General features: G+C 39.4%; 1 protein-coding gene across 1 annotated transcript; it reads right to left on the reverse strand.

Moving 5' to 3' along the window:
- Positions 1-6: 6 nt before the first annotated feature.
- Positions 7-13,692, reverse strand: fam193b (family with sequence similarity 193 member B). The gene is made up of 10 exons (XM_085180386.1): positions 13,384-13,692; positions 11,197-11,475; positions 8,876-9,062; positions 6,112-6,330; positions 5,288-5,699; positions 5,006-5,189; positions 4,663-4,890; positions 1,883-2,945; positions 1,719-1,794; positions 7-1,601 (listed from the first exon to the last, which is right to left on the reverse strand). The coding sequence occupies exons 1-10, from the start codon at positions 13,540-13,542 to the stop codon at positions 1,505-1,507; spliced, it is 2,904 nt and encodes a 967-aa protein (XP_085036512.1). The 5' UTR covers positions 13,543-13,692; the 3' UTR covers positions 7-1,504.
- Positions 13,693-14,118: the final 426 nt, after the last annotated feature.

A 14,118-nucleotide genomic window follows, 5' to 3' on the forward strand; every position in this document is an offset into this window, starting at 1 on the left:
CTTTAAAAAAAAAAGAAGAAACAAGCCAACATACACTTGGCTATTACTGGTATAGTATAAATCTACATTCGAAACATTAAGATAATCTTCTCTAATTGAATATAACCTGGAAAGCATCAGAGATATTATATTAAAACAAAATCTCAGCACAGATTCAGGAAAAAAACAAAACATCATTCATTTCAATGAAAGCCATCAGCTAAAACATTGATACTGATGTGAAACTCAAGGCCGGTGTCAAAACCAAAGGTCTCCTTTGTGATATTTGCCATTGTAACATAGATCAAGATTGGGGTCTCACTGGGTTAGCTGAGGTGGAGGGTGCCATCGAGGTCACAGTAAAGGGAAAGTGAGTAATATGGTTGGAAAATGCATCCCAGACACAACCCATGACTAGGGCTCAAGTTGGCAAAAATTATTCATTCAGTATGTACAACAAACAAGGTGTTTTGTTCCAGTGGCAGAATGAACATTTCACACTGGTGTACTGTTACTGCTGGGATTCAGAAGGGTAAAAAAAGTGTTTGAGAAACCGTGTTCAAGGGTGTCCTTTTAAAGATATACACATACAGAGTGTATACTGGATATTACTTATAAGAGATAATTGTTCAAGACTAACATCACAGGAGGACTGACACTGAAGCGACAGACACTGAATTTTGGGACAGTGTTTAGATTTTTCTTTCATGCACGTCATGCATGGGGATGTATCTGCAGGGATACTTAACTGGATTTGTTTTTTGGATGCATTCTGTTGGCCAAATAATACATTTAACAGAAATTTATTTTAAAACATTTTAGTGTTGCTGGTGTACCAACTGCCAAACATTCATTTCATAATAAAACAGGTTGGCAGAAAAATCATGCATTGTCACTTTTTGGTTATTGATTTTCTTTAAAATTACCATTAAACATTATTCCAATTCAAAACTGTGAGCAACCAGCAGAGGTACTGCGGCTTCTCTGCTAGTAATATAATGTAACTGTTTCCTCTGCTCCAAGAAGAGAAGACTGGTACGAGTGTTTATAAGACACATGGCCTCTAGTGTCTATTTCGACTGGTGGAGTGGATTGGAAAATAAAAATGTAGGACGTAATGGATGAGCACCAAATTCAATCAAGTGGAATTCAGACGTTTAACGACGTTAAAATGTCTCAGATTTGTGATCAAAACATTTATTTAATGTACGGTAACTGATTACATACTACATACTTAAGCACATGGATGCAGTTGATTCAACAGACTTTTTTTTTCCACTTTTGCATCTCTTACTTAGTGAACATTGCAAATAGTAGCAGAGGGTAGAGTTGGCTTTGAGTATGATCCCTGGCTTTGTTAGCCACACGTTTCAGTCTTCTGAATGGAGAGTATGATTTTGAACCAGGGTCCCTTGGCTTAGTATGGAAGAGAAGAAAACTGGGAATGAGAGATGGCCTTGGGCCAAATAGCGCTCTACCGAAAGAGTTTGTGGTGGGAAGTTTTTTTTTCTGGCACTCGTTCAAGTTATTGAGCTGCATTGGAAGAAACCTTTTTGAGGCTAAAGTTGGACCAATTCACTGCGACCTTCTGGCGAGTTTGCTTTGCAGAATCCAGGCAAAACCTACAGGGAACAAAAGACAAACAAGAGAGGGGAAAAGGTCATGTAAATATAACAGCTGAGCTCAAATATATAAAAAAAACCCTCCACGTATCTGGACATTTATTGTGATGAGCTTACCGTTTGAAATATTCCACTTCCCGATCGATCTCATCCATTTCTGTTGCATCCACATCTTTAGGGAGAAATACATCATCTACAGTATAAAAATAAAGAATTGAACATCAAGATAATTTAAAAAAACAGTAATGATTAAGCATGCAATTACAGTTACTATTCCATACCAATTGCACTGTTGGATTTTTCACCCTTGTTCTTACTCTTCTTATTTTTCCCCTTGGACTGTTGCTGTTGTTGTCCATTCGCTGGAATAGCGGGTTGTGTTCTGCTCTCTGAATCCTGCTCACACCGGCCTCCTCGTGTCTCTGGGTCGCTTTTCCCCCTTTGTGCACTCAAGGGGCCACCGTTTGCTCCATTTGTTGCATGTTTGGATGGTCTGCTCTCTTCAGATTTCTTAGGCCCATTTTTCTGGTGGTCTGCGATAAGCTGGGGCTGTTTGTTTCCAGACTTTGAGCCACTAGATGCTGTTTCTTTAGACTCATTGGTTTTCTGTGCCTCGTTACCAGAGCCGGCTTTGGTTGGTTTGTTGGAATTTTGCTCTGACGCAGACTGCTCCTGTCTCTGCTTTTTATTCTTTTTCGACTTTGCACCATTGCTCCCAACAGTTGTGTTCTTAAGATCAGAGGCGTCCTCTTTTGATTTAGCTGTTGCTTGAGCTGGCACCTGTGGTAAATTGTCAGATCCAGTGGAAGTGCATCTTTCTGGTGAGCGAACTCTTATGAGCTTAGAGAGACTAGGGGTACTGTGCAACCGCTGGATGTCCTTTGTTGTTGCACTGACCCCTGATGCAGTGGTGGTGCTGGTGGTGCTATTAGAAGATGAGACAATGTTTGTGTCCTCCCATCCGTTAACCAGGTCCAGGTGGCTTTTAAAGGTTCCCAGCGAAAGAGGCGAGAGGTCAAGGTCTATCTGCTGCAAGTCAGAGGAACCATTCAGATGGGACAGTAAATGGTTTCCCTCCAACGTGGCTGCTTTCTTTGGGAAGTCATTGACATCCAGATTGAGGTCGTACATACTAAACGATGCCCGGATTGAGTCTTTGATGGTGTTTTTAATCTCTTCTAGCCGACTTGTGAGAAAACTATTAACGCGTTCAAGTTCCAGCTGAGGCCAGTCTAGCAATCGACTGGCTTCAGAACCATCAGGGATGGGCTCGTCGACAGGCTCAGATGGATTGGAGTGGGGGTCACTGCCTGCAGCGCCCGTGTTGCCCTGCTGAGCTTTTTCCTACAACAGACATGGTACAGGTAAGAAAGTGAAAACGGTACTCACAGAGACACAAGGACTCTGTACTGAACACTTGCATAAAGTTAAAATATATACCCTAAAGGACTTTGTTGATACTGACCAAAATGTATCTAAAGGACTGAGTATTAGAAAATACCCAAGCCTGAAATCAAATATCTGTAATCTGTTATTATATTGTCACTTACAGTTGCAAGAATACTTAATTACTCACAGAGGCTGTCTTATCTCACCCAAGTCACAACAACAGAAAAACACAAAAAGAAGTAGCATTTATGTCTTCATAGAAGACGCTGAGTAATTCTCAGTTCAGTCTGAAAAAAAGTCAATGGACCTTTGTGCTAATGAGTTCTTGAAAAGATAAGACTCAACGGTTCTAATTAAGGAGGGGAGATTGTAAGCATGGGTTGTACAAGTGCTACTAATGGTAAATAAAGGCATACAAAGTCTGGTTATCAACCACAGTGACCTTTTAACAAGACCTTAACCTCCTAGGACCTGGTGTCCACATATGTGGACATCACATTTTGGGTTATTTAGACCAAAATACTCAATTTTGCTCTACAAGGGCCTGATATCCACTTACGAGAACATTATACTGCCACTGTTCTATTGAAATTTTAAACGAATATCCTCATATGTGGCTCTCATTTTTCTTAGAAACAAAAATCAGGTTAAAAAAAAAAATCCGGTAATTCTTTGTTTTTACATTCATCAGGTCCCAATCAGCCCAAATATCAAAGAGAAATTAAAAATGCATGCTGTGGAAGAGTTCGGGTCTTAGGAGGGAAAAGGAAGAATTACAGTAATGTACAATGCTAGAAAAGGCTAAAAACTATATCTAGAGTTTTGCTGGAATTACTCAATCAACAGTAAGGGCAACAAACAGAGGCAGACCATTCTTTGACATTTAGGAGAGGTTAAGCAATACAACAAGACAATGAAACATTGCGCATATTTATATAAACCAACGAATGGTTGAAAAAGAAGACAGTTTTTTGGAAAAAATCAGAGTCCTCAAATTAACCCTGCTGAGATGGTGCATGTTCAATTAATATGTCCCAGAAATAATGAAAGTTTGGTAGCAAGTGACAGTCCAAAATCTACCTCATCATTCCCTGCTCCACAAAACAAGTACATTGTGTGGATTTAGTTTAATCAAACTGATTTTGTCTATTGACTGAGAGAAGGATCAGACCACATTTTATGAATATGCAAAGATCCTGGTCATTTCAAAATTTTTAGCTGCAGTGTCTCATCTAAATTTAAAATATTTTCAATAAATCGAACTGTCTTTGATGCTATCTAAGAGGAAATTTTCCATCATTTGCTTCTCCATGAATTTGCACTTACTTCTTTGCAATGTGCTTTTCATCACTTCTTCCTCCCACATATAATTAATGAGGCCCACCTACCCATGAGATTACACAGGATTAGCATGTAACTAATCCAGTGTAAGTGTTTGCAGATTTCTCCTGCTGTTTGCACTGAAATCTCATCTGAAGTCTCTATTATTGGGCTGCTAGTGTCTAGTTAACCTTTCCTATTCAATAAGAGGAAATGTTATTGACATGGATCTAATAGATTCCATGCTAAATATTAAAGTTCGCCAAATAATCTCAGCTTTAGACGTAAATAAACATGACTGAACTATAACTGAAAAACAGAAAACAACACACATTCAATAAAATTACCACACCTTTTTCTTTTGTTTGTGTCGAGCCCTTTTGGCAGCCTTGGCACTGTTGACAGGTTTGGGCTCAGAACTGTTTATAAAGTCTAGCAGCTCGTCCACGTCCCGGTTGTCGATGGCACCAGCCACTGTCAGTTCTGAATCTTGGCGCTGCTCCTCTTTACGCCGTGTCAGTCGTGAGCGAAGCTTCTCTCGGATCTCGGCGTAGTTTCGGCTGGTCGGTGCAGCTGGAGGCTGTGAGCAAATAATATTTCACAATACTGAGATCTTCTCACAGAGTCACATTTGATAAATGAAAAAGCATACCTCTTTGTTAGCAAAACTTTTAAAGTGGTCGATCAAACCGTACCGCATTGTGTCCAAAGAACTCGCAGTAGCAGCAGTCGCAGTACTTCCCGTCTTTCTGATTTGTGGAAGAAGAGGCGCAGGAGCTCCTCTCAGAGCTGCTGTCTTCATCCTCACCCTCCTCCAGCTCAGACGAAGGGTGGCATAACGTCCCATTAGTCACCTTGTGCCCCTTACATGCTTGATCCCTACAAAAAAAGAATGATAAACCCTTAGGATATAATTGTTCTCTGAATAAACACAGCTAAATAAGTGACAAAAAACAAGGCTGATTATTAAAACTCACCTGCATGCCCCAGGTGTTACATGACCTACATTGGAGGTGGCTACTGTTCCCGGATTGTGCCCATTACAGGAGTGGTTACAACCCACAACAGACGTGCCCAGTTTGCTGTGTTGTGCGTTCACAGCGGGAATGTGGGAGTTTTTGCACAGGCTGGGTTTATGGACAGATGTTGGGCTATCTGGGCTCAGAGAATTCATTTTGGCTGCGGGGCCGTGGAGGTTTGGTACCAGAGGGGAGAATGGTGCGTGCGCTGCGACGCCAGTGCCACAGGAGGAGGTCACATGGCCGTGCTGCCCAGAGTTCGGCTTTGCGGGTAGGAGAGAGGAATGCTGGGAAGACAGGCCAGTGGGACTGTTGGGGGGTACCGATAAGTCTGTATGTTGATGGTGATCACTGGGGTGGAAGGCTTCACCTGGACAATAACAAACCATGAATATGAGTAACAGGTCACACAAACAGAATCATCTCTTTCTAAAGTACATCAGTTAATTTTCAGGTCCACTTACCACTAATCTTTTGACTGTAAGCTAAAGTATCCTATTAAAGTTCACTTCAAAGATGAGCTCAGAGCAAAATACAACTACAGGCTTGCAAAGTCTGAAAGAACAAGTTACTGTGTTTTCTACAGTAATATATAATTAGGTGTTTCTATTAAAAAAATAAAGAAACAATTAAAATAAAAATATCTTGTTAAACTTAAATCATTCGATTTGGATGCCTATTACACACTCTTAACTTAAATGCTGCACATTTTGATTTGAAACTTGAGTTTTCTTCTTTGCTGGCTTTAATAAAAGCTCCTGAACTCGTTGAAGAATAATTACCTGGTGGCGTTGGTCGACGGCACATGGTCTTGAAGTGCTTGGGAGTGGTCTTACAAAGGTCTGCTGAGGTAGAGAGTGCGTTCCCAGCAGAGGATCCACTGGAATTCTGGGCTGATGGGTGACTGTAGGGACATACTTTGTTCCCTGACGTTTTAGCCGATTTCCCTGGCGCTTCATTAAGTCCTCTTTTCTCGTGACAGGTTGAAACTCCTGTTATACCTGCAGACATTAAAAAAAAGACCGTTACAAATAAAGGGGAACAGTGCTTTTAACTTTCACCATGGGAAAAATATGAATGAGTTTTTACCACCTATGGGCAGTTTGTGTTTTAAAAAATAACTCTCTTTTCTTTGGGGACATGTTTTGACATTAAAAAGGAAAACAGCTATGTAAAACATTTCAGTCCCGAAGCATAAATCCCTTTCTGCTAGCTAAAATAACATCAAGACAGCACTACATTTTAATAATTTATTTAACATGCTTATTTCTGCTGTGCAAAACTGACTGCACCTCTTACTGGTAATCACACACACTTGCCAGGAGAAGTTACAAATCCGCGTAACATAATGTCTGCTTAAACATTTTTTGCTATATACAGCGAAATATAATTGGGATGCCAATTAGGATGCTGGTAGCGTATTTCACAGCTAAACACCTCTCCTGCAGCTTCATTCTTTCTTAATTAATTTAAGGAAAACATACCAGTCTATTTTAAAAGGAAACAGCTGCCTTCACAAAGGGCATGGATCATTTAACTAGTCTTTCACTTACTCCTCTTTAAATGCCATTTGGTGCCATGAACTATCCAAATATTTAACTAGAAATTCAATCACATTTACGCAGCAGGGAAAGGGTTTTGAAGGGAGCAAAGAAAAGTGAGAAATCAGACAAAAACAAAGTCATCTTAGTTGTTTGTCAGGTCTAAGTAATAAATCACAGCCTAATGATCCATTCCCACTGAATGCATCATTCATCATGTGAAATGGGAACTTTAAAAACAGTTAATGAGACTTCCTGTGAATTGTGCATAACTCGCAGCGTTAGAACTTTAAAATCGAGGATTAATCCAGTTCGGAAGCGAGGCTGACTCTCAAAGTTTGTTGATGTCAATATAACTGAATAAACATTAAAGTCTGTGACTTGTGTCACGTGCACAAGTCTCTGCACGTGCATCCTTGGATTTTTATGCATGTTTAAGGAGAAACTTGCTGTTCAGTGCGGTTCACTGTTGCATTACTGTGACGTTACACTTCACCAAGCACTTGCGCAATGGGGAATTGCGGAGTTTCTGTCTGTTATTCTGAAGTCTTGCCCTTACTAAGGAATTAAAAAATAAATAAATAAATAAACTGAAATGAATGAAATATTTGTTCCTGCTGATCATCATACACCCAGTTCACAGTATGAAACTCTTTTATTTATCCTGTTGTTTAAACAATGTAGTTAACACACTTGTACTGTGTTTGCAAATGAGTATCATTAAACAGTTTCTTACAATTAAGTAAGATTTATCCAATCAAAAATCACCATGCACCTTCCTCTCTTGATTTCTTATATTCAGATTTGGGGATTTTTTTGTGTAAAAATATAAATGCGATATTTCCTAACTAAATATTTTGCATTCTTCTCGGGAACAGAAATGTAAAAACTGTATAAAGCCTGATTAATAACTTGTGTTTCATTCTGTTTATACACTTGAGTTAAAATGCTATACAATGCATATTTCTACTTTGAAATAAAACAGGCAAGGTGCTTGCAAGTGTGTAAGTGCTAATGAAATGAAGTAAAAATGAGCTATGATGGATGTTTGCTTTCCATTAAAAGCAAAATAAAAAATGTTATGGGAGCCAAGCAGCGTGGTCTACCTGTCATGTTTTGCTGAAGAATCTCAATGTATGCGTGATGATGCATTAATCCATGACGACATGTTCCAGGATTAACTCTTGAGTTTTGGACTGTGAGGTCTAATAATAAATGCTTCTTTCTGACTAATCAATATGATTAACCTGAAGTGGAGTTTTGCCAGCATAACTCTTTCACTTTGGATTTGTGACTGACGCTGATATAACATTACTATAATATTACCCAAAAGATGTAAGTAATTCATTAAAAAGAAAACTATATACTTTGCACATAATAGATGAAATCCTTAAGAATGAGCCATTCCTCTGACATGTGGCCTGAATACCTTCACTTTCTATCGATGAAGTGTCTTCCAACTGCTTTTTCTACAAACATATTTATAACTTTCTATTCATTTACTTTGCTTTAGCTGTTGTTAATCCCACCATCAGTCTTTCCTACTGCTGAGCCATCGAGCTGTATAACCCTGTTTTCATTCCATACATCTTTCCTCTCTCTTGTTGTTACACAAACTAAATAGTACCCATGATTTCCTTCTCAACATTGTATAAATGATGACCTTCACAGGCAACTGTATTTTAAAAATAATTTCACAGTCTTTACATTTTTTAACATTAAAACATTACTGCACGTCCTATAATGCTGACTTTTAATGAGTGTAATCTTTTACATCGTGCATTTAAGTTCTTCTATGATCATTTCGATTAACAGCTGAACAAAGTGACCTAAAACGAACCTCACACACAGTATTGCTAAAACAGCCAAGGAACTAAATCTAACCAAAATTCTGTCCATTTGCCAAAACTGAAGCTTGCAACACAGCCTGAAATTCAGGATGGTGATGTTTTCAGCATTTATTGTCAGTCGCTGCATGCTTTTCTTTTACTCTGTGACGACAGACCTTGTTGTGAGTGTGAAGAAGTGCTGTGGTTGCAGTGTTCCCCTCCATTGGTGTGGGCAGAGTTCCAGAGACCCGACAGTTTGTGAGCCGACAGGAAAGAACTCGGGTCCCAGTCCACAGTACTTTGCTCTGGGTAACCGTTCCCACAGCTCTGGGACTTACAGGAGGAAGAGTGTGACAACGGTACCTAAATAAATAAACAAACAAAAAGAAAACACCCCAGTATAAATCATGTGGCTGCAAACAGTGTCTTGCAGTTTGGTAGCAGCTGCAACTAACTTGCAGAGAAGCAATGAAAATCATTTTACTTACGTGTTTTGCTTTAATACTTAAGAAAAAAAACCCACATATTAAAGAATGCTTTAAGTCACCATAAGTCACTTTTTTGCAACTCTGCCTGCTGTTCTCATTTTGAAACTTTTAACATTTAACCCACATGCCAGCAAAACGTCATGACCACGACACTCATCAGCAGTCCAGCTGAAGTATTGTGATATATTAAGTTAAAAAAATGCATTCCATGTAAATTATTTAGAAAAATAACTAACAAAGAAAGCTTAATGGCTGCTTCTGTCTTACATATACAGCAGAGATTACAGAAAAACCAAAGCAGACAATTACTTTCCTTCATTGCAGGCTTGTTTCTGTCACATTGGGAAAAAAACACCAGAAGAATCGTTGACCTTGGTGGACCTTGTGCTCTCAAAGTGCCTTTCTGATCACAGTTATGGTTAGAGGTTCATATAAACTCATCCTAGACATGAATTACATGGTAATTCTGGGTTTTTTTAATGACTTATTTGAACTGTTCTTTTGCCAGGATGTAATTGGGTGCATAAACAATAACTTCGTGCACAGCTTTAATTTATTTTGAAATTTTCTCTAATCCACACATGGTCAAATTATACATACACTCACTTAAATCTTTTAATGAGTGAATGCTGAAGCTTCTACAATGTGTTTTAGCTTGACAAGGCCATGGCTTATTAACTTCTCGTTAGTAATCACTAATCACAGTTGACTACAACTTTACCTTTGTCAAAATAAGAAGGATTTGTTTAACAAAACTCAGAACAATGGGAAAGTCCAAAGAACTCGAAAATGAAAATCTAAAGCAGACAATCTTAGATCTAGATTTAGACCTCATGCCCATGATGAGTGTATGTAAAATTCTAATCACAATTGTATATCTAGCAGATATGAACAAACTTTTTTAAATATGAATGAACATTTACAAGAAAACTGGGGGGGGGGGGGGGGGGGGGGGGGGGAGATGGAGCGCCCTTAGTATCTGTCTCCTGAACTGCAGAGTGCAAAGCTGGGTTTCCAGCAGAGAAGTTGTTAGACCTACTGCTGCTGCAGGGTTAACGGAGCATAATCCACCTGCAAAAGCGCATATTGGTTGGCAAAGCTGGAACAGCTGTGTGGTGTAGATGCGTGCTTCACACTGCTGCAGGTGCAAGAAAGGATAAAAGTGACTGGTTTAGCCTACATAATGAGGGAATATAAGTGGGTGGATATCAGCTAAATAGTCTCAAGCCATAAAAATTTCTTGTTTTGTTTTTTTACTTGTTAAAGGTTGTTTAGTTCTACCTGGAGTTTCAGACTGTTTTATATGTGTACAAAACTGCTAACAGTAACAGCAGGCAGGTTAGGTTAGGTCTGTTTTGTTTTGGAACAGATCAACAGTAAGGATGCCATAGAGGTGACAACCAAACTCAAGTCAGAAAGATCGATTCAACACTTGGTGTCCCATTTGGGAATACTTGGGATTTTGGTCTGTAGAAGACCAAGACTGTGGAACCTTAACTGTCCTGACTGATTAACAAATAATCCAGAGATAAAAGCTTCACGCCATAGTTTCCTAATGGTTTTATTATCTTCACAACTCATTCTGAGGAAAAGATCCTTGTTGTTCCATGTTACTGAAAGCAGAGCTCTCAGAACCTCAAAGGTTCATTCAGTAAAAATTTATCTAATAATTATATTTGCTTATTTTGTCAGTTGTAGGTATTTAGATGTTTAGTAACAGGTTTATTTGTGGTATTGGTTTGCCCTCTTGTGGGCATGATGTAATATTTAAATAGTTCCAACCTGTGTGGCTCTTTTGAACAAATAAGTGACCTCTGGCACCTTTTGACAGCCCTAACAACAAAGGTGAGATTTAGAGAGATTTATTTTGCAGAAACAGTGTTACAAATGATGACTAATAATGAGGTAACCTCAGTAGGATAAAGAAACATAGTTTAACTAAAAATTAGTAAACAGAGGCTTTGAAAAGTACTCAGACATGTGACCCAGATCAGTCCTGTTTTATTTACCGGTGTTGGCTGCTCCTGTGTGCTCCGCTTCTCCTCCTCTTCTACACTCCTGCAGCAGCTCTGACAGATCCACAGAGGCACCTCTCCCAGCAGGGACTGAGATAGTGAGGGCACAGCATCAGCGAGCTTACGCCCTGGCGCCTCCCGCAATAAAGCTTGGGAGAGCGCAGGCACGGCGTTGGCCAGCTTCGTTCCATGGCCCCCGGGAAGCCCGTTCACAGAACTCGCTCCCCAGTCCTTAAATTCACGATGGCACAGGAGACAGCAGGTGTGCATAGGCTAGGCAGAAAAAGAGAGAAGAAAGCGTTCCATATATAAGATGTGTTGACTGATTGATGCATATAATTGCAATAGATATCACAGACTAAAACATATATTAATTAAGCTCATAATACTGTACACGCAATAAATACCAAAGTGTTAAAAAGCAATGACAAAGATCAAATTATTTCCTCGCTGGACCTTTTGCAAGCATTGTGTGACAGAACCATCATAAGAAAAAAAAAAAAAAAAAAAAAAAAGCAAAAAGTAGCACCACAAAAACAAATAAAAATAACAAATAAATATAATTTAACCATCATGTTAACTTTAACACATAGTAAAATTATGTAGTAGATTTACTCTCTGCAATGCTCCACGCTTAATCAATCAAGGTTTGTGCCCTAGATCAAAGCCTGAAAAGCAAACTGATTATGCTTGTAATTCATGGTTTGGGGGGAAACGATTCAAAACACATTCACAGTCAGCTCAAAATGAAACCGATCAATGTCAAGAAACTTTGGTGTTTTGGTGATTTTTCTAGATAAATGTTTAAATGTTCAATGAGGGTGGATTACCTATCTTTAACCCTTGTGTATAACATTCACAACCATTCTCTCACCGTTACAGTAGGGGGATATTTCATTCAATACTCTTGCACCCACAGTCCCTAGACTTTGATTTAGATGAGGGAAAAGTTCTCCTTAACAGGAAAAAGCAGGTGAGAAAAAACTAAAGATCAATTGGAATTATATGTCTTTTGCAAAAGGGACAAACTTCTAGAATACCAGATTACAAACATATTAGAAATATAAGCCAGAGCTCATTAAGCAACTTTCAAGAGACATCAAAACATGTGCATATGACTGTAGAAGTGCTGTGTTGCAAGTTTGACGGTACAGTTGGCTATATCCTATATAGTGTGGTACCTCAATAAATCATGAATAGAGCTTCTCCATAACAGTTTACATAAAAATGAACATTCACTGTTATGATAGGACTTAGTTCAATTATTTTTGGTACAGTACTAAAAAGCTCTATGGAAAAAAGTTGATCGATCCGTGTAGGGGCTTAAGTTTGCGTTATAAAAACGTAATTAACAGGTCCCAGCAGCAGCGGACAGGTTGCAGGTTATAAAGCTCAGGCCAGGTGTAATATCAGCTGGTTGTTAATAAGACAGTTTTCCAGCCTGCAGATGGATAAATTTTATTTATTTATTTTAAGCGGTTACCCTCAACATCACAGAAACTTCTGATTCAGCTAAGCATCATTAGCTCACAAGTTAACTGCTTATACTGAAACTTTTTGACATTAGCTCCTGTTACAGATTGATACTTGATTCTGGTACGACAAAAAACTAATACGAACTAGTCTGACAGCTCCCCTAATTGATAACCCGTTATGTTTCAAGTTTTTAAGCTAATTAACTGGTTGATTAGCTAGTAGCTGGTTAGCCTCTGCTGGCTGAGTAGGTCCTGTGGAGGGTATCAAGTGCAGGCAGCAAGCACGTTTGAAGCACGCTAGCTGAAGATGATAGCTTGGCTAACGTTAGCTGGGCGGATGAAGTCTTGTAAGCGATGGAAATGGGACGACCCTGCCCGAGGTACAATGTCACCTGTCCGGTATAAGGGACTGGCTGCAATGGTGATCACAGTGCCTAAAAATGCGTCTGGTGGGAACTATTCTACTCGGTAAGTTGAGCTTAATATTTATTTAATTACACTTAACACGACATAAAGGTATACATACATCGCTGCTAAATTACAACTAAAATAGCTTCCCACCAACAAGCGGATGCATATAATTGCACCTCTCCATGATTGAGCTGATAGAATAGAAGCACAATGGAGGATGCTTGGATTAGCTGGTTAGTGCTAGCTAGGCTAGCTAGCCTATTTTAAAGGCAGCGTTTGGCTCGCAGCTAGCTACCTGGTTCGCCTTGGTAGTGGGAAGCCTATCCAGCCCAGCATCTCCGCCGCCACCGCCAGCTGCATCGCCGGGAGAGACGGGGCTCTTCGGAGCGGTCTGCTGTCCAGGCACAAGCTCCTTCTGGGCGACCCCTTGCTGCTTGCTTTTCTTCCTTGCCATTACGACCTTGTTTATAGTACGCTTTGACCAAGTTTGCACCAGTTTCGGTGATTTTAAGAGCACACTTTCGTTTCTTCTCGGACCTCAAAATGTTCTCTATCTCCTCCAGTCAAGACAACAGTCAATATGGCGGAGGACTCGCACACTCAGGAGTTCAAAGGTTAAACATACTGCTGGCAAAGAGGCTTCACTCCCGCATGGAGTATGCGGCTGCAAGCATATTCTCGCGGTGAAGCCAGGGGCCGCCATATTTAGTTAGGGCAAACGTCTTCTCCCACTTTCCATTGGTATATATAATGTTTATTGAATTTTTATTGTTTATTGTCTTTATTGAGCAAACTGTAATACGTTTGAGTGTTTTCTAGCCTTAAACATTTTGTTATCGAAATAAAATGTTTAGACTTGAGCTGTTTTTAGACGCTGAGGGAGACAGTGAAACTGAAATATATGAACTGAAATAAATGTGTAACAGTTGGTTTGGTAACAGGAGCTATCTCACAAACAATCATCTTGTTGTGAAATGTTATTATTGACAATGTCGATAAACAAAATTAGAAAAATAGTGCCGTGTGAAAG

This window comes from Neolamprologus multifasciatus, chromosome 2 (assembly GCF_963576455.1).
Source record: "Neolamprologus multifasciatus chromosome 2, fNeoMul1.2, whole genome shotgun sequence".
In the NCBI taxonomy this organism is placed as follows: domain Eukaryota; kingdom Metazoa; phylum Chordata; class Actinopteri; order Cichliformes; family Cichlidae; genus Neolamprologus; species Neolamprologus multifasciatus.

Bases quoted from the DNA above. Each gene is read 5' to 3' on its own strand.
- fam193b (XM_085180386.1), bottom strand. From the start codon at position 13,542: ATGGCAAGGAAGAAAAGCAAGCAGCAAGGGGTCGCCCAGAAGGAGCTT. The intron at 6,331-8,875 runs GTCTGTCGTCAC...TAATGTCTGCAG, and splicing joins TTCTTCACACTCACAACAAG to GTATAACAGGAGTTTCAACC. The intron at 5,190-5,287 runs GTGAGTTTTAAT...CTTTTTTTGTAG, and splicing joins GTAACACCTGGGGCATGCAG to GGATCAAGCATGTAAGGGGC.